This window comes from Oryctolagus cuniculus, chromosome 3 (assembly GCF_051225735.1).
Source record: "Oryctolagus cuniculus isolate XC-2025 breed Fujian yellow rabbit chromosome 3, ASM5122573v1, whole genome shotgun sequence".
NCBI classification, from domain to species: Eukaryota; Metazoa; Chordata; class Mammalia; order Lagomorpha; family Leporidae; genus Oryctolagus; species Oryctolagus cuniculus.
In genome coordinates this window covers 131,631,483-131,649,836 of record NC_142869.1, presented here as the reverse complement: position 1 = coordinate 131,649,836, position 18,354 = coordinate 131,631,483, and the positions used below count along the sequence as shown (strand labels likewise).

The 18,354-nt window shown below is 43.7% G+C and overlaps 1 protein-coding gene across 5 annotated transcripts in view; it reads right to left on the bottom strand.

The window, feature by feature from the left end:
• The window catches only part of DOCK4 (dedicator of cytokinesis 4), a 521,894-nt gene that overhangs the window by 169,106 nt on the left and 334,434 nt on the right, over positions 1 to 18,354 (bottom strand). For all 5 annotated transcript variants that reach the window (XM_017342765.4, XM_008258382.5, XM_008258384.5 and 2 more), the window contains exon 16: positions 12,458 to 12,564. In XM_017342765.4, the coding sequence (XP_017198254.1) occupies positions 12,458 to 12,564 (107 nt within the window). The remainder of the gene's footprint in view (positions 1 to 12,457; positions 12,565 to 18,354) is intronic.

The window sequence follows — 18,354 nt, the reverse complement described above, 5'->3', positions numbered from 1 at the left end:
TCCGGCCATTGCAGCCAACTGGGGAGTGAACCAACGTATGGAAGACCTTGCTCTTTCTGCCTCTCCTTCTCTCTCTGTGTATCTGTGTAACTCTGACTTCCAAATAAATAAATAAAAATCTTAAAAAAAGACTAATTAGAAAATGAACACTTGAAATGAAATTGGTTAGGCAAAGTGATATTCCGTAAGCCTGGATGGCCACCCTCTCCTCTTTAGTCTTGTTTCTGGCATCAGGGCCTGGTATAAGTGAATCACAGTACCCCATACTCACCCTATCCCTTACCTGGATCTGGTATTTGTGGCTAGGCATGTGCTCTGGATTCGCATCCTTCACCTGACCCCCGTAAGTCTAACCACCACTCACTACTGCAGCTAGGGTCTATGCTAAACGCAGTCCAGATATTTGGCCCAAATATTTCTAGGCTCCTCCCCGGGAGCTGGAGCTTGCCCTGGTCAGGAATGCTCCAGCTGTTCACAGAAATTCTGTCACGTCCTGCTTCTTGAGCACCTCTGGCAGAACAGTAGTGTTCTGGCAGTTCAACTGGTTGTCCCCTGTACTGGCCACTTCCATGAGATGTGATGGCTGCATAGTGTCCTCAGGGGTGCTGTGAAGAGAAGACTTGGCTGCCTCGCCTGGATCAGCCATTGTCTCCTAGTCAGTTCCCCAGCTATGCTTCCTATCACTTCTCCGCCAGCCTTGGAGTCTGTCTGAGGCACAGCAGCTTGTCAGGTTCTTACAGCTAAAGTCTTACCTAAGCACAGAACATAGTCGTTAATATGGTCACAAAGGCTCTCTCAAGACCTTCCACAAGAACACTGGTGTGGGGATAGGGGCAGGGCAGGTAGAGGGGGAGGCGGGAAGAAGAGCAAGCAGGGCATTCAGTAAACTAAAACATGGAACCATTCTCTGGTCTCCAGGTACCCTGTGAATTAGAACATTTACCAAGGATTCAAAACAGAAGTTTTCTGGCCATCAGGATGATGCTAGGTATAGGTAGAGTCAGAGTTTGAATCTACTTCTCTTCTTAAGCAATCATGTAGAAAATCTTATAGAATGCTCTTTTATTGTTCTGTGAGGTTTCCAGCATACATCATACAACAAGAGAGATTTTAAAAGCACTCTAAGTCGTGACCATTGATGAGGAAATTCTAAAGGTCAGGTACTGGTAAGTATTTAGTGTGTACATGTTCTGTCTTCTCATAACAACCCTAGGAGGCAGGATACTATAACCAGAGGTGCTTCTTTGATTTGTTCAATGTCAAAACATTAGTAAAGGTCAGAGCCAGGATTTGAACTAAAGTTTGCATTGACAACTATTTGTGGAACATAACCTCCTTACACAGCTGTTCTAAGTTTTGAGTTTTGCTATAATGAATTTAAAATGTGTTAATTTATAGATACAATACTGAATGGTAGGCATGGATTAAAAAGACCAAAACAATTTCACTTTTTGAGGCTGGTGTTGTAGTGTAGTGGGTAAAGCCACCACCTGCAATCCCTGTAGTTGCCAGTTTGTGTCCCGGCTGCTCCACTTCCGATCCAGCTCCCTGCTAATGTGCCTGGGAAAACAGTGGAAGATGGCCCAAGTGTTAGGGACCCTGCCAACAATGTGAGAAACCTGGATGAAGCTCCTAGCTCCTGGCTTTGGCCTGGCCCAGCCCTGCTTTTATGGCAGTCTGGAGAGTGAACCAGCTCTGTCTCTCTCTCTATGTGTGTGGATACATATACACACATATATACAAAACCCTTTCAAATAAACAAACAAATAAATCTTTAAAAACCCCAATTTCACTGTTCTTAAAAAACGTGTGTGTGTGCGTGTGTGTGCATGTGTGCGTGTGTGCGTGTGTGTGTGTTTTGCTCCTCGGGGGAGTAGGGCTCAGAGTGATGTGTACAGCTGAAATAATTTCGAATGCAATAAACTCATGGTTGTATGGTAAAGTGGCCAGTCCATGTCTTGAGACCTGGCAGGAAGAAAAGGGGTACAGAGGCAGTGGGTTGAGGAGGGAGCAGGTAGCAGATAAGGCTTGACACAGGACCTTGGGGTACAACAGGCTGCTGATCATGTGTTCTTTAATGAAGGAATCTACAAAGGAGAAATGGGGTTCAGAAATGCGGAAGAATAGAAAGGGGGTCCAGTAGGTAGCTGTATAGGGCAGGAGTACTGTCGTCAAGAATCTAAGCAAAAAGGTTTTCAGCCTCTGAATAGGGGAAGTGTGGAAGCTAGGGAGTCAGGAGGAGTCAAAGGTAAATTCTGGGCATTCTTCACCCAGGAGGAAGAAGGGTCTACAACGTCAGTGAGATTCTGGACTGAGGTATGGCCTGGGGAAAGCAATTCCCCTTTTAGGTGAAAGAGAGACACTAGAGTCAATGAAGCTACCCAAAGGAGGCTACAGTGCATGGTTGGGCACTCCTGCGCTTTGGTCAGAAATATCAAGAGCAGCAAGTGGTGGTTGGGTATCTGGACATTTGTGACCTGTCTAAAAGATTTATTTATGTAGTTAGTTATTTGAAGGGTAGAGTAATGCAGAGAGAAGGAGGAGGTAGGAAGAGACTGACAACAAGAGGGAGAGTGAGTGAGCGCTTCCATTTGCTGGTTTACTCACCAAATGGCTGCAAGGGCTGTTCTGGGGAGCCTAGAACTCCATCAGGGTCTCCCACATGAGTGGCATCTTCTGCTGCTTTCCCAGGTGCAATAGCAGGGAGCTGGATCTGAAGTGGAGCAGCCAGAACTTGAACCTGAGCTCTGATATGGGATGTCAATAGTGGTGGGAGATGGCTTAACCACAGCACCACAATGCCAGCCAAGTGCTGGCAAATCTGAGTGATGCTGGCTTGGCAGCCCCCAACTGAAGCTAGCATACTCTCGCACTGGACATAGCTGCAAGATGTACGTCAGCTTGGCAAAATCCACTTAAACCCACAACAGGACAGGAAGGTAAAATATCCAGCCCCTGCATTCTAGGGAATGCTCATCAAACAACTGTTTGGCTTTGGCACTGGGAATTTTTCACTTTCTTGCCACTGAGCCCAGGCACGGACAAGGTAATATGGATATGAGAATATTAAGGCATCACACGCTCCATGAGGGAGGTGTTCTCTTGTGGGACCCACAAACACAGCAAAGTATTGCTGGTGTTCGAGATGTGTGATGGAGGATCAGTGGGGAAAGAAGTAATTGTGCCGTTCTTTCTGGGAGAAATGACACATGACCACAGCCTGTGAGGCTGCTACTGGACAGTCAGATAGTCCTCTGCATTTGCTGTAAAGTCGCTGGAGTTAGTTTACGACCATTTGAGAAGAAGGTGATGAGAACCTTTCCACCGCTTTGCAATTCTGAAATCAGAGCTGATTAGAGGGATGTGCTTCCTCAGACGCTTCCCCAAGGATTAAAATGCAGGTTGTATGCTGGCAGAAGTAGACCCCATTTTCCTGGAGATATGCAGCTTGGCTCATGGTCTACTTCTTCCCCCAGCACCAAAGTCAGCTGGTAAACCAATGAATGGTACCTATGTCCTAGTCTACTTTTTGACCGCAATTTTAGATTATGTAAAAGAGAGCTACAGTGGTCAGTCATGAATAACATTCCATAAATGCGATACTTCAAATTATATAAGACATGTGACTGACAGATCCACATTTATAATTTATTAAAAAGACAATCTGCTCAGAAGTCATGGCATATTAATCAAATTGAAGAGTATGTACTTTGTAGGAGAGGATAAAATTTAAAAAATACAGTAAAGGGATCCAGTTAGAACTCTTTATTACCAGTTAATGAAAACCAAATTAAAATGGTTTTCGGTGGCAAAATACCTTCTTATAGGGACTTTTCCAATGGGACTTATCATGCTTAGTATCACTAATAAACATTTATTACACTCCTAGTCCAGGTTGATAATAAGAATGTAACAAGATAATGAACACAGGCCTTATTCTTGAGGGCATTACGTGTCTGACCTTCACACTCATTGGTTAATTCTGACTACAAAGCTGTGATAAAGACCACTGCATACCAGTTCGGCTTGGGAAAGAAGGCCACGTGGCTCAGTCATGGGGACTATGGGTTGCAGGTGGGGGTCACCAAGCAGGCGGGGAAAGGAAGGAAAGATGCATGTCAAGGCCTTGGAGAAATGACAGTACATGTATGAAATTGTAGGATCCTAAATGGATCATGGGCAGAAACACATTAGTGGAAAATTTACTGTGAAACTAAAAAAAACTTTGCGTTAACAGTATTGCACCAAGATTAATTTAGTTTTGATAAATGTGCTATGGTTTATGTAAGAGGTTAACATAAGGAAATGATGGGTGAAAGGCATATGGGAATTTTCTACATTATTTTTGCAACTTTACTTTGTATCCTAAAATACCTTAAAAATAATTGCTATAAAGGAAAAAACCTTGGGACTACCCCAATTCTCTTAAATAAGAAATAAGAAAATTCCCCCCACCCCCACCCCATGATTCTCATAATAACATCTGGCTTAAATTCTCTGCATTAAATTCTGAATGGAGATGTGGAATTGACCAGTCACACAACAACTGTTTGGATGGGGAAGTGAGTGTGACAAGATAAGAAGAACCTGAAGGTTTCTGCTCACAGCAAGAAGGAATGGAGGTGAGATAGAGAGCTCAGTTTTGGACCTGCTGAGGTTAAGGTGTTCCTGGAAAAACCTACTGAGGATGTGTAGTAGGCTGGTGTTAAATTCTAACTAGAGAAACAGATCTTCCTGTCCCCAGCACAGAGGTGTGGTAGGTTAACCCACTGAAGCAGATGAGACAGATCTAACTAGATTCGGGCAGCAGCAGAGGGTTCAACCCGCAGTAATACCAACATTTAAGGGACAGCTGAAAAGAGATGAGTCCTGTAAGAGGATGAAGGGTGGAACTAGGAACAGTGTCAGACCATGGGATGTGGGGTTTTCAACAAGTACAGTCAACAAAATTACATGTTACAGGGAAGCTAAGCAGGGAAAATTTTCGAAATGCCCAGCATGGACTTGGCCCTCGGGTTGGAGAAAATTCACTTGCCTGCTGGTCACAGAAGCAGCTGGGGAGCACACAGGAGGGAAGGAGTAGAGACAGTGAGGGAAGACTGGATTTTTCCTATCAGCCGGCTGTCATGATGGGACGGGAAGAGGGAATGGTGTGGTGTCTATTTAAAAGTCCTTTTTTTTTTTTTTTTTTTTTTTTAAAGAAAAAGCCTTGATCAGGCTTATAACCTGAGAGAATAGTGCCAGAAGAGAGGAAATAGTTATAATTGTGGGAGGAAGGGAGGTAAGGGGCAGGGGCAGGATCCTGGAGGAGTCAGGAGGGAGGAAAGTCCTGAGGGAAGTACTGGAAGAATCAGCCTTGGGCAGAAGGATTCTTGCCCCATCCCCTGAGACAGGAAGCAGGAAAAAAGGGAAGGATGTAGATAAGTTTGCAGGTGGTTGGGAGAGAGCAGAGGAAGCTGAGGAAGTTCCTGTCTAATGGCCCCTGTTTTCGCTGTTAAGTAGATAGAAGTGGGAGAGTACAGATAATGGTGAAATCTTGTAAATAGATCTGGTGGGGACAGAGGGAGGAACTGATTCATTTGTCTGCAGTGTTGAGGTCCTGATTCTGTCCCCTCTAGGCTGAGGCTAATCTATAACAACTGCAATTTCCTCTAGTAATACCCAATTGCCTAGGGCTCGGGTATAGGAGGAGGCAATGCTGACAGATTGATTCAGGACTGATTGTTATTTCCAGCAGTAGTACTAAGGATCAAGGAATACCCTGAATAAGAAAAGAAGTCTTTGCAGGAGAATAACACTGAAAAATAGGTGTAGCTAGAAAATTGGAAGGCTAAAAGTTGTAGTCAGGATATTGAGAGTTTATGATTTTTGATAGGATACAGTTCTAGATGATTCCATCCATCCATCCATCCATCCATCCATCCATTCATCCTTCCCTCCCTCCCTCCCTCCCTCCATCCATCCATTTGATGTAGGCAGGCATATAGGACAAAACTGATTAGGTTTGTGAGCTGGAAGACCATGCCTTCACCATGCTCCCTGTTTGATGTAATGCCCCTACCTAACCACACCTGTACACCCACCTGCCAATCAGACTAACTAACTTCTCCCTTTTGGAAATGGATTAAAGGCCTGGAGCATAGTGGGGCTGCCTCTTTTTTCCCTCCCTGCCCTTGATCCCTTTGCTGCCCCACGCCTTCGGGGAATGTGGCTTTAAGCCACCAGCTCCATGCTTCCCAGCCTGCATGTTCCTCCATGTGGCTGGCTCCTGGACTGCTCTCTGCTCAGTATGAATCTAAATTTCCCTTTCTTAGATATGGCCCTCAGTCTCCAATGCATTTCTCTCATTAAATAAAAAGTTTAAAAACTTATCATGCTGCCTGGTTTATTTGAGCCAGTATTCAGAATTCTCTGAATTCATGGCAAGAGCCCACACAACTTATTAATTTCAGGATATATTAATAAGCAAATCAGTATCAATCATACTGACCCATGCACCTACCCATCCACTTATCCATCTATCCAGTTATTTAATGTGTATGTATTTATCACCCATATGGAGATCCTGTCGTAGAAATGAAGCAAGGTCAAGGGAGTAGCCATAGTGAATTAGAATGTAAATGAAGGTCAATAGAAGTGGCCAAAGAAACAAGAGGAAGAAGAATCAGGTATAAGAAGACTCTGAGCTTTAGCTAACTGTGAGAAAGTCAACAGTCCTTTCCTCACTGGACTGCAAAGTCCATGTAGCTGGAAGATAGTAACTCAGAGAGATAGAAAGTTCAGTGCTACTCTGGCCTCAGAATCAGCCCTTAAGGCATTCAGATCTGGATAAAAAGCCCGTGAGAGTATTTCAGGCATGGAAAGCCAAGACACTCTGGCAAAAAACAAAAAACAAACAAACAAAAAAACAAAACAAAACAAAAAAAACCTCTATGAAAGATCTCTGTGAGATCCCAGTGGAAAGAACAGGCCATCAAAGAAGGAGGTACCTTTCTCTGAAGGGAGGAGAAAACATCCACTTTGACTATGACCTTGTTTAAATAAGATTGAAGTCAGCGAACTCAAGAGGCTTCCGTAGCCTTGGCAACTCATGACAAGAGCCTAGGGTGATTACTGATGCCATAAACAAGAGTGTCAATTTGTTAAGTCGACAACAGGAGTCACTGTGCACTTACTCCCCATGTAGGATCTCTGTCCTGAAAGTGTTGTACAATGTGAATTAATGCTATAACTAGTACTCAAATAGTACTTTACACTTTGTGTTTCTGTGTGGGTGCAAACTGTTGAAATCTTTACTTAATATATACTAGGTTGATCTTCTGTATATAAAGATAATTGAAAATGAAACTTGATGTGAATGGGATGGGAGAAGGAGTGGGAGTTGGGAGAGTTGTGGGCAAGAGGGAAGTTACTGGGTGGGGGGAAGCCACTGTAATCCATAAGCTGTACTTTGGAAATTTATATTTGTTAAATAAAAGTTAAAAAAAAAAGAAAGTTCAGTGCTATATGGAATGAATCTTTGGAGGGTGGGGGACTCTTCACAGAAGGTTGGAGAATGTTGTATCTTTGAACGGCACTGGGTCATTTGTAGACAGATGAGTTCCAGACACTGGATATGGGGCTTTAGAAGAGAAGCTCTCTGGAGTAAGACATCCTCTCTGCAGATTGGAGCCAGGTTTCAGTTATGTCAGAACACTCTGAGAAGACCAACGATGCAGCAGTACCAATTGGCCAGCATGGGAGGGACTTTCTGGAGGTCACATAAATACTCAGGTTTTAGGGCCAAGTTTAACCATTAAGATATATTAGCCTTTATATTTTTCCCGTTCAGCTTCCTGATACACTTTTTTATGATTTACTTATTCATTTGAAAGGCCGAGTTACAGAGAGAAAGGGAGAGACAGAAGAGATTTTCCATCTGCTGGTGCCTCCCCAGATGATCGTAACGGCCAGCACTGGGACGGGCTGAAGACAGGAGCCAGAAGCTTCTTCCAGGTCTCTCACAATGACAGTAGAGGATGCAGCACTTGGGCCATCTTCTGCTGCTTTCCCCAGGCACATTAACAGTGAGCTGGATTGGAAGTGGAGCAGCTGGGACACGAACCAGTGCCCACATGGGATGCCAGCACTGCAAGTGGCAGCTTTATCTGCTATACCACAATGCCCCCCCGATATACTTTTATGCCAGACACTTACCAGGTTATTTATTCTTTTAAAAAATTTTGCAGGTGTTCTAAAATTTCTCTCACAGTGTGTAATGACACAAAGGTTAACTGATCAATTCCTCTACACACAAGCCTGGGGTATATAAACATATTTCCGGCTTGTCCAGATACATGGATAGTTCAGGAAACGTGGAGAGTAATAGCTTCCAACTAAATCTGAGAAGTCCACCTTAGAGACAGTGGCCAGTAAAGGGTAGCTGTGCCGGACTACTACTGTCAGAGCTGGGAACCAGGACACTATCTAGAAAACTAAAAACTTAGAGGGGAAAAATATGAGCCATAAAGAGTCCAGGGGCAAAGCATTAGGTAGCACAGGTGAAGTAAATTAACCTGCAACAGATTTTTACAGTCAAGGTCATCACATTAGATTAATCCTTCTCCAACCAAGAAACAGCTACACTCTATCTGGCTGAATCCTCACTGGCCCTTTCCCTGCTCAGATGCATACACTGGAGCAGGAAGCCAATAAATCCCAGGACAGGAATCAGATTTCTACCATGCAGAGCCGCAGCTTGGTTGTGTTGGGCCATGTTGGCCATGGTGCTGTTGGACCATAATGAATTTACAACACCCCAGTTTCTCACAAGCAGACTGTATCATTTTATTTTTTAACTGGCCCTGAGGATATTTTACAATATACTCTGAGTGACTAAAAGCCCTCCACTAGAGTGAGGGGCTTGAATGCATAGCTGCTGTCTTCCTAGCCGTCTCTGTTTTTTTAACTTTTTGGATTCCCCCGTTATTCTCCATCAAAGACTTTGCCTTTTTGGAAAATGAATTTGCTTGCATGCATCACTTTGTTACTTGCTTTCTGGTACACAGGTGGCCAAAAATATCCGTGCAGAGTTAAAGGAACACAACACTCCTGACAGAATTCAGCATGATCAAATACCGAAACTGGCAAACCGGCGAGTCTGAAGGGGTAGCTTCAGACTTTGCTGTCAACCACTTGGAGGTATCACTGGTGTTCTGAAGTGGGGAAGGGGCCACGGCAGGGTAACATCTTGACTGATGACTCATCAAGTTACCTCTGATATGCCTCTGGAGCAAGAGTACTCTGACTTCTGTAGATTTCTGAATTTATGTCCACTAGGAACCACTCTAAACATGTAATCAATTAAGGGAAGCTGGGAAGGAGGAAGGCAGGGTAGCCAGTGCTTCTCCAAGCTTCCCAATCCCCATCACAGTCATCTCAACACTGATACATTAAATGAGATTTTGTTAATCCAATGATGTGAAATCCCCCTCTCTTGCCTCCCCCCACTTCTATCTTTCTTTCTTTCTTCTAAAATAATAAATTCAAGGTTGCAATTACCAGCAGGCTGTGTGCCTTCCTGCCATGGCTGAGGAAGGCTAAGAATTATGCTGGTAATATGGGTTTTATAATCACAAACTGCAAGTGGCCTTAAGCTGAAACTGAACTTATTGGCTCAGCACAAGCAAGAAGACCACAGCATCGACCAGACCCAAGATAAAAGTTGCTATACTTGGCAAGGGCTTTGCAGCTCTTTAAGTAACAGTTACTAAAAAAAAAAAAAAAAAAAAAAAAACAAAAAAAAACCCCTCCTGGTTCGTGGGGCTAGTGCTGTAGGGTAGCAGGTAAGGCTGCTGCCTATAGTGCCAGCATCCCATATGGGCACCGGTTTGAGTCCTGGCTACTACACTTCCTATCCAGCTCTCTGCTATGGCCTAGGAAAGCAGTGCAAGATGGCCCAAGTCCTTGGGCCCCTGCACCCACATGGGAGACCTGGAAGAAGCTTCTGGCTCATGGCTTCTGGCTTCAGATCAGCTTGGCTCCAGCCGATGCAGCCATTTGCGGAGTGAACCAGTTGATGGAAGACTTTCTCTCTCTCTCTCTGCTTAACTCTGACTTTCAATAAATGAATAAAATCTTTTTAAAAAATCAAATTAAAAAATCCTGGTTCATAAGAAAGCTTAGCCTCTTGGGGTTTTCCTGGGGAGATAATGCTATACACAGGTAGTTCTGCCCCCAGCAGGCTACCTACATGCACCACCCTGATCCTTCCTGTGGTTGAGGACAATCACTGGGAACACCTGTCCTTTAAGTGCCTCAAGCGCAAATGGATGAGAATTCTGTGCAAGGACCTATGTTGATTCCAAGTTCTGTTTTTGAGAAATGGTTTGGCCCTGACAGTAGGCAGCTTGACAGGCTTCTGTGTGAGACTCAGCGTCAGCTGGACCGCTAAATGCTCCCTGGAGCAGCAAGCACTGCTACTGTGCTCTGGCATTGGGCTTATGGATCCAGGGAGCAAACAGAACCTTGGTATTGCTCACACTCATTTAGAAGTTGGCCAGGATTTCACTGGAAACCCAGCACTTGCCGAAGAAGCACCCTCTGACCACTGTAAGATAATCTTACGTGAGGCTGCTATACACTATGGTTCACTCCTCTATACATTATTAGGAAGTCAGAAGCCCAGTTTTAATGATCTCAGCCCTGCCTTTTCTGAGCCAAGGTTTAATGTTACACAGCTATCTATAGGAAATACCATTTGTGCCTTTTGAAAAACTGCACCTGAAGATATTACCTGGCACATATCTCTTCCAGGTGAGCCTTAGACCTCACAGGGACAAACACAGGGCATGGCGGGGGACTCGTACATTAGGTTTCTGTTGCTATGCTGGTTACTCTGCTTTAAAATATTTTTCTCTGCATTTGCAAATAGTAAGTCCCTTAGACCACTTCATGAAGTAGTGAGAACGTAAGTGCCAGAAATAAAGGGATATGACTATTTGTTCTCCATTGTATTCCCAGGACCTACCGAAGAGCCTGTAGCTTGTGATCAGAAAACATACTAACAAGTGACTAGAAAATGGATGACTGAAGACACACACACAAACACATACACACACACACACACACAGAAATTAGCTGTGTGGTGCTTCACCACTCATTTTATTAATAATTTTCCAAAAGTAAAGACAGTTTGTGTTTGTGATCACCTGGATTCATTCAACACATCTTCACAGCACAGCAACCGTGGCCCAGAACCCCTCGGACACAGCTGTTGCTCTCCAGGGGTTCATGTGTCTAGCAGGTTAAGTGAAGGGATCAGCTGATAATTTTAGGACAGTGTGACGAGTACACTGGTAAGAGAAGTTTGCAGATACTCAGGGAGTTCGAAGAAGGGCACTTGGCTAGCTGGAAATATGGGGAGACTGGACCAGAGTGGCGGTCCTGAAGGGGGCTATGGCCAAGGTGAGCCTCAGCGGATGGACAAGAGACAGTCGGAGGAAGGGCAGGGGAGCGTCCTAAGGGCAGCGTCAAGCAGAGGAGCTTCGGGAGTGGAAAGGAGAAGAGCTGGGTGTGGCTGCAGCATTCGGGAAGAGGCAGCAGGTGGTGAGGTGGCAGCTGGGCACTTCTGAGGAGCCTGGGATTTATTTCTCAGCAGAGAGGCACTTTCAGATGGCTCTCACATGGGGAAGTGACCTGGTAGGATCCGCCCCTTAGATGATTCACACTAATGGAGCCTGGACAAGAGCAGGACAAACCACGGGTCAGCAGGACCAGTTAGCACAGGTGATAGCAGAGAAGGGCCTGGAACCTGGCATGGTTGTGGAAGCAGAGAATCCCCTGGGAGAAATACTTTGGAGAAAATGCTGGTGTACTTTGAAAACACATTTTTATTTTATACTACATTATTATTAGTATTCTCAGACAATTCCTGTGGGGTTCTTCCTTTGTCAATTTTCTTTTTGTTACCTACCAAAGCACACTTTGTTCTAAATATTTTTATGGCAATTCTTGATTTAAAAGACTAACCTCTGAAGTTATCATGACAAAAATATAGATGCTTCCCTGCTTTCTTAGCTAGAGTGGCAGACAAACAAACAAGCAAACAAACACTGATCTTGCTAACTTGAAATCTGGGGATATACAGAGTTAGGTAAGAATGCATGTATTGGCAGCATTTAAAAAGTTATTTGTAAGGTCTATTTAATCCTATCACAGTAGTGGAAAGGACTTGAAGACTGACATACAGACTCATCCAAATACCTACCCTAAACTGAGATGAAAAAATAAACTATCTTTGCAATTTTTTAGAAATGTCACAGAATACAGAAATGATACTTTTCGAAAAGACATTTTCCCCCAGCAATCTTACAAAAGAGCATTCTTTTCACTTTTTGTCTCCCAAAGTGATAACAATGAAATGGGTTGATACCATGCCCTGGTTTCACACCCGTCACCAACATTAGACTGACGGTACCTTGTGCACAATGAGCTCATGGGTGCCGTCTGGAAGAGTCCTGCCATCTTCCTGCATCAGGGGGACAAAAGAGAAACCAAACAACTTCTTTTCTCCTTTCTCCTTGGCTGTGGAAAGAAAGAAAGAAATCACTTGGTTCCTGAAGTGCATGTTTAGACCCCTATTGTCAGAAATACAGACTGCCAACAAGCATGGGCGTGAAGAACCACAACTCCCACCACAGGTCCCTCTGCACAACTGAGAGCAGTTTCAGTGAGAGGACATGGATGTAAGGAAGTCACCCTTAAACCCTAGATTCCTGCTCCCTGATCTTCCAGTTAAAAGGCTTGCAAGGCTTGTCTAATTCTCTTCTTGGGACTCAGTATCCAAAGTGTTTTTTTTTTTTTTTTTGACAGGCGGAGTTAGAAAGTGCGAGAGAGAAAGACAGAGAGAAAGGTCTTCCTTCCATTGGTTCACCCCCTCAAATGGCTGATATGGCTGGCGCGCTGCACTGATCCAAAGCCAGGAGCCAATGGCAGGAGCCAGGTGCTTCTCCTGGTCTCCCATGCGGGTGCAGGGGCCCAAGCACTTGGGCCATCCTCCACTGCCTTCCTGGGCCGCAGCAAAGAGCTGGACTGGAAGAGGAGCAACCAGCACAGAATCCGGCGCCTGGACCGGGACTAGAACCTGGGGTTCCGGTGCCACAGGTGGAGGATTAGTCTAGTGAGCCATGGCACTGGCCCCAAAGTTATGTTTTTTAAAAAAATCTGGCCGGCGCTGCGGCTCACTAGGCTAATCCTCCGCCTTGCGGTGCCAGCACACCGGGTTCTAGTCCCGGTTGCCCCTCTTCCAGGCCAGCTCTCTGCTGTGGCCAGGGAGTGCAGTGGAGGATGGCCCAAGTGCTTGGGCCCTGCACCCCATGGGAGACCAGGATAAGTACCTGGCTCCTGCCATCGGATCAGTGCGGTGCGCCGGCCGCAGTGCGCCAGCTGCTGTGGCCATTGGGGGGTGAACCAACGGCAAAGGAAGACCTTTCCCTCTCTCTCTCTCTCTCACTGTCCACTCTGCCTGTCAAAAAATAAAAATAAATAAATAAAAAAAAATCTATGGATTGCCTTTTTCTTCTCCTGTCTCACGTCTTACTCTTGAACATAAGCACCACTGAAGGTGGGATTCTTGTTGGCTTTAACTTATCATCTCAAAGAGTGCCAGGAACACAGTAAGGTTTCAATAAATACATGCTAAATGAAAACATGAGATTCAATTTGCTACCCATAGAAAGGGAATCTTTCAGCTTTACTTTGGTCCAGGACAGAATTTCTGTCTCTATGTCTGCACATGGGAGAGACTGTGCCCTGTGGATGCTGCCTTTAGAGTGTAAGCCAGGCAGGCTGCATGAGTGCAATCTATAGTCTAATAAGGGCTTCCTGTCATAGCACTCTGGAAGGCGGAAATGAGGCTTTCAGATGCTGAATTAAAAATTACACTGACTAGACTTGAGAAGGGTCCTAGCAAGCATTTATAAATGAGGAAGCTGAGATCATGGGTGTCAGGCAACTTGCTCAAGCTCTCTGAAATACCGTCTGGTCCTTCCCACCAAGCTGCGTTTCTCAAAGCATGGAGAAAGCACTAACAGAATTTTGTTCAACCTGACTGTCCTTGTACACAGATGTGCAAGGCGAGGTTCTCCAGGGTTGCTAGACTATTCTGGGCTGGATAGTTATTCTTAGCCACACAAGTATGGAAAAGGAGTCTCACACTTGAAAAAAGTTCACCTTTGGGATACAGTAGGATGCAAGCTATAGTTAGATATGCAGTCTTGAAGATCGGAAATCATCCCTTTATCATTGCTTCTGTCCTTTAGCCACAGAGAAGTGGGGGCTCACGCAGAGAATAGTGACTTTTGCCTGGCATGAATGAGCTCCAAGCAAGAGAACAACCTCCAAAATGTGATTACATCAAAGGACTCTCTTTTAAAATCATTAATCTCCACCCCCGAGAGAAACTAGAAGAACACTGATTTTTTTTTTTTTTTTCAAAGTTAAGCCAAAACCACAGCAAACATCCCTGGTAAGAGTTCCCACATGAACGATCTGGAACTTAGGATTCAGATGTGGAAACTTATTTAGGTACAATTCCCTAAGTTTAGTTGACTATCTTTTTTGGTGTGGTCTGTGATATTCAATTCAGAAAGATAAAAAAGAATAAAAATTCCATAATGGACAAAATTAGCAAAGATAAAAACAAGCAATAGTTTATTCAGATGTCCCTTCAATTGTAAAATAAAAATAAACACTAAACAAACTTTAAAGGACATGACCATTAGCTTAGGACTAGTCCAATGAATGGATGGTCACATTTCACACAGTATGGCCCCCTTTTGCTAATAAAAACTTCTAAGTGTACGGATTCTACTTTTAACTTTCTAATTCATTTTCTAGTACCGTGACTCCAATAAGCCAGCTTCCTGGGTCCTCCAATTCACAGACTCTTCCCTCCTTCCCCCCTCCTGTCTTACCCCCATTTTCTTGGTCCATCATTCCAATCACTTCTTTCAGTCCCTCACACCTCTATACTTCTAATGTAACTTGCAGGTTATGCTGTCCCAAACTGATTTCATACACACTAACCACAGAGAGGTCCTTAGTGAGGGAAACCTTCTTGCATTTACTTAGTCAACTCACTTTCCCTCCACAAGGTAAGATCACAACCCACCTGTACTTGTCCCCCCTGGAACTACTCTCAAGTATCCAAGATCCCGGTGAAGGCTAGGGTTCCATAACTCACCCTCCAGGACCCTATTCCTACCGCTGCCCCTGCTTTCTCCTACAACGACCCTTCCATCCCTGCTGAATCATCTCTGCCAAATAACCACGTCCTAAAAGCTCCATATTAAAACAACTCGCATAACCCAAGGTTTCTATCCCATGTCCCCATTCACAGACCTCCTTTTACAATAGTCTATTTTTTAAAGCAGATTTAGGTTCACAAAATTGATAAGAAGGTACAGAGATTTCCCTGCCTCCACACATATACAGCTTCCTCCACTGTCAACATCCCCCAGCAGGGTAGCACATTTGTTCTAAGTGCTGAACCTACATTAACATATCAGTATCAGAGTCCACAGTGACATCAGGATTCATTCTTGGTGTTGTGTATCTATGGTTTTGGACAAGTATAATGGATCCATCACTATAGTTTCATTCAGAGTAGTTTCACTGCCCTTAAACTCCTGTTACTTGCCTACTCATCTCTCCCTTCCTCAAACATTGGCAATCACTGAATTTTCTATTCTCCCTAACTTTGCCTTCTGTAGATCACCACGGAGTTGGAGTCACACAGTCTGTTGCCTTTCCACACAGGTTTCTTTTACTCTGTAATATGAATTGAAGACTTTTCCAGGCCTTTTTATGTCTTGAGGGTTCATTTCATTTTAGTACTGAATAATAGTCCAAAAGATGCACCACAGTTTTTGTGTGGATGTGATATCAAGGAGCCTGATTGTTATACTGTGTAAATGTATATTTAGTTTGGCAAGAGACCACCACACTGCCTTCTAAACTGGCTTTGCCATTTTGTATTTTCCCCGGCAATGCCTGAGAATTCCTGTTGTTCCGTATTCTCACCAGCATTTGGTGTTGTCAGTTCTCTTGGCTTTGGACATTCTAATAGGTGTGGGTGGTACCTCACTGTTCCTTTAATTAGCAGTTTGCTGATGATATGTAATATGTGATGTAGAGCATCTTTTCCTGTTTTTCTGACATTTGTACATCTTCTTTTTAAAAATGTATTTATTTATTTGAAAGACAGAGAGAGAGTGAAATCCCCCAACTGCAGATTCACTCCACAAATACTTGCAACAGCTATGGCTGGGCCAGACTGAAACCAAGGAATCTGGGTCCCCCACGTGGATGGTAGTGACCCAAGTATTTCAGCCGTCATCTGCTGTCTCCCAGGGTGTGCATTATCAGGAATAGGGACAGGACTTGAATCCAGGAATTCTAATATGGGATGCAGGTGTTCCAAATGATGTCCTAACCATTACACTACACAACTGTTCTGGTATATTTTCTTTAGTAAGGTATCTGTTAAGATATAGCTCAGTGGGTTAAAGCTGCAGCCTGTAACACCATCATCTCATATGGCTGCTGGTTCAAGTTCTAGCTGCTCTACTTCCAATCCAGCTCCCTGCTATGTGTCTGGAAAAGCAGTATAGGATGGCTCAAGACCTTGGGCCCACGCATCCACATGGGAAAACCAGATGAAGTTCCAGGCTCCTGGCTTCAGCCTGGCCCAGCCTGGCTGTTACACCTATTTGGGGAGTAAGCCTGTAGATGGAAGATCTCTCTCTCTCTCTCTTTCTTTGTCTCTCCTCTCTCTGTAATTCCACCTCTCAAATAAATCAATCTTAAAATTTTTTTAAATTTATTTTTTAACTTTAATTGAAAGGCAGAGAGACAGATAGAGATTTTCCATCTGCTGGTTTACTCCTCACATACCTTCAACAGTTGGGGCTGGGTCAGGTTGAAGCCAAGAGCCAGGAAGTCAAACCAGGCAGGGACTCAAGCACTTGAATCTTTACCTGCTGCCTTCCAGCATGCAGGTGGACTGGAAGTGGAGGAGCGAGACCTTGAGCTAGGCACTCCACTATGGGATGCTGACCTCCCAAACGGTATGGGAACCACTGCACCAAACAACTGCCTCATATTTTAGTTGCGTTGTTCATTTTCTTATTAGTAAATTAACACATTTTTTTCAAAGATTTATTATATTTATTTGAAAGGCTGAGTGACAGAGAGGGAGAGACAGAGAAACTTATTGAATTTTAGGAACTCTGTGTATTTTGAATAAAAATCTTTTATCAAATATGTTTTCTGCAATATTTTCTACCAATCTGTGGCTTATCTTTTCCTTCTTAACAGTGACTTTCAAAGACTTGAAAATTTTTGATTTTAATAAAATTAAGTTATTCTTTCATAGATCATGTCTTTGCTATTGTATCTATAAACTCATTAACCCAAGGTCATTTACATTTTGTCTTATGTTACATTCTGGATGTTTAAGAGTTTTGTGTTGTGCATTTGGGTCTCTGATCCATTTTAAGTGAATTTGGATGTAAGGATATACCTATCTTAATTTTTTGCAAGTGAATGTCCATTTGCTTTAGCATCATTTGTTGAAAAGATTATCTCTCTCTATTGTTTTGCCTTAGTTTTTTTTTTTTTTTGTCAAAGATCATCTTACTTTATGAGAGTCTTTATCTGGGCTCTCTATTTTGTCCCACTGATTTTGTCTATTCTTTTGCAATAAACTACTGCCTTGACCACTGTAGCTACAAGTAAGTCTTGAAGTCAGGTAATGTCAGTCAGTCCTCCAACTTTGTTCTTCTCCTTTAATATTATGCTTTTGTTTTTCCACATAAACATTAATATTTTTTTAAAAAAGATTTATTTATTTATTTGAAAGTCAGAGTTACAGAGAGGAGAAACAGAGAGAGAGAGAGAGAGAGAGAGAGAGAGATTTTCCATCTGTCAGTTCACTCTCCAAATGGTTCCAATGGCCCGGGCTGACTGGGTCAGGCCAAAGCCAGGAACCAGAAGCTTCTTTTGGGTCTCCCATTTGGGTGGCAGGGGCCCAAACACTTGGGTCATCTTCTGCTTTTCCAGGCACATTAGCAAGGAGCTGGATCAGAAGTGGAGCAGATGGAACTTGAGATGGTGCCCATATGGGATGCTGGAACCAGAGGCAGCAGCTTAACCTACTGCACCACAGGACCAGTCCTAGGATTTTTCAACATCCACAAAATATTTTGCTGAGATTTTTACTGGAATTGTGTTGAATTTATAGATCTAGTTAAGAAGAACTGACATTTCAATTATTTAAAGTCTTCCTATCCATTACCACTGCTCTTGTATTTG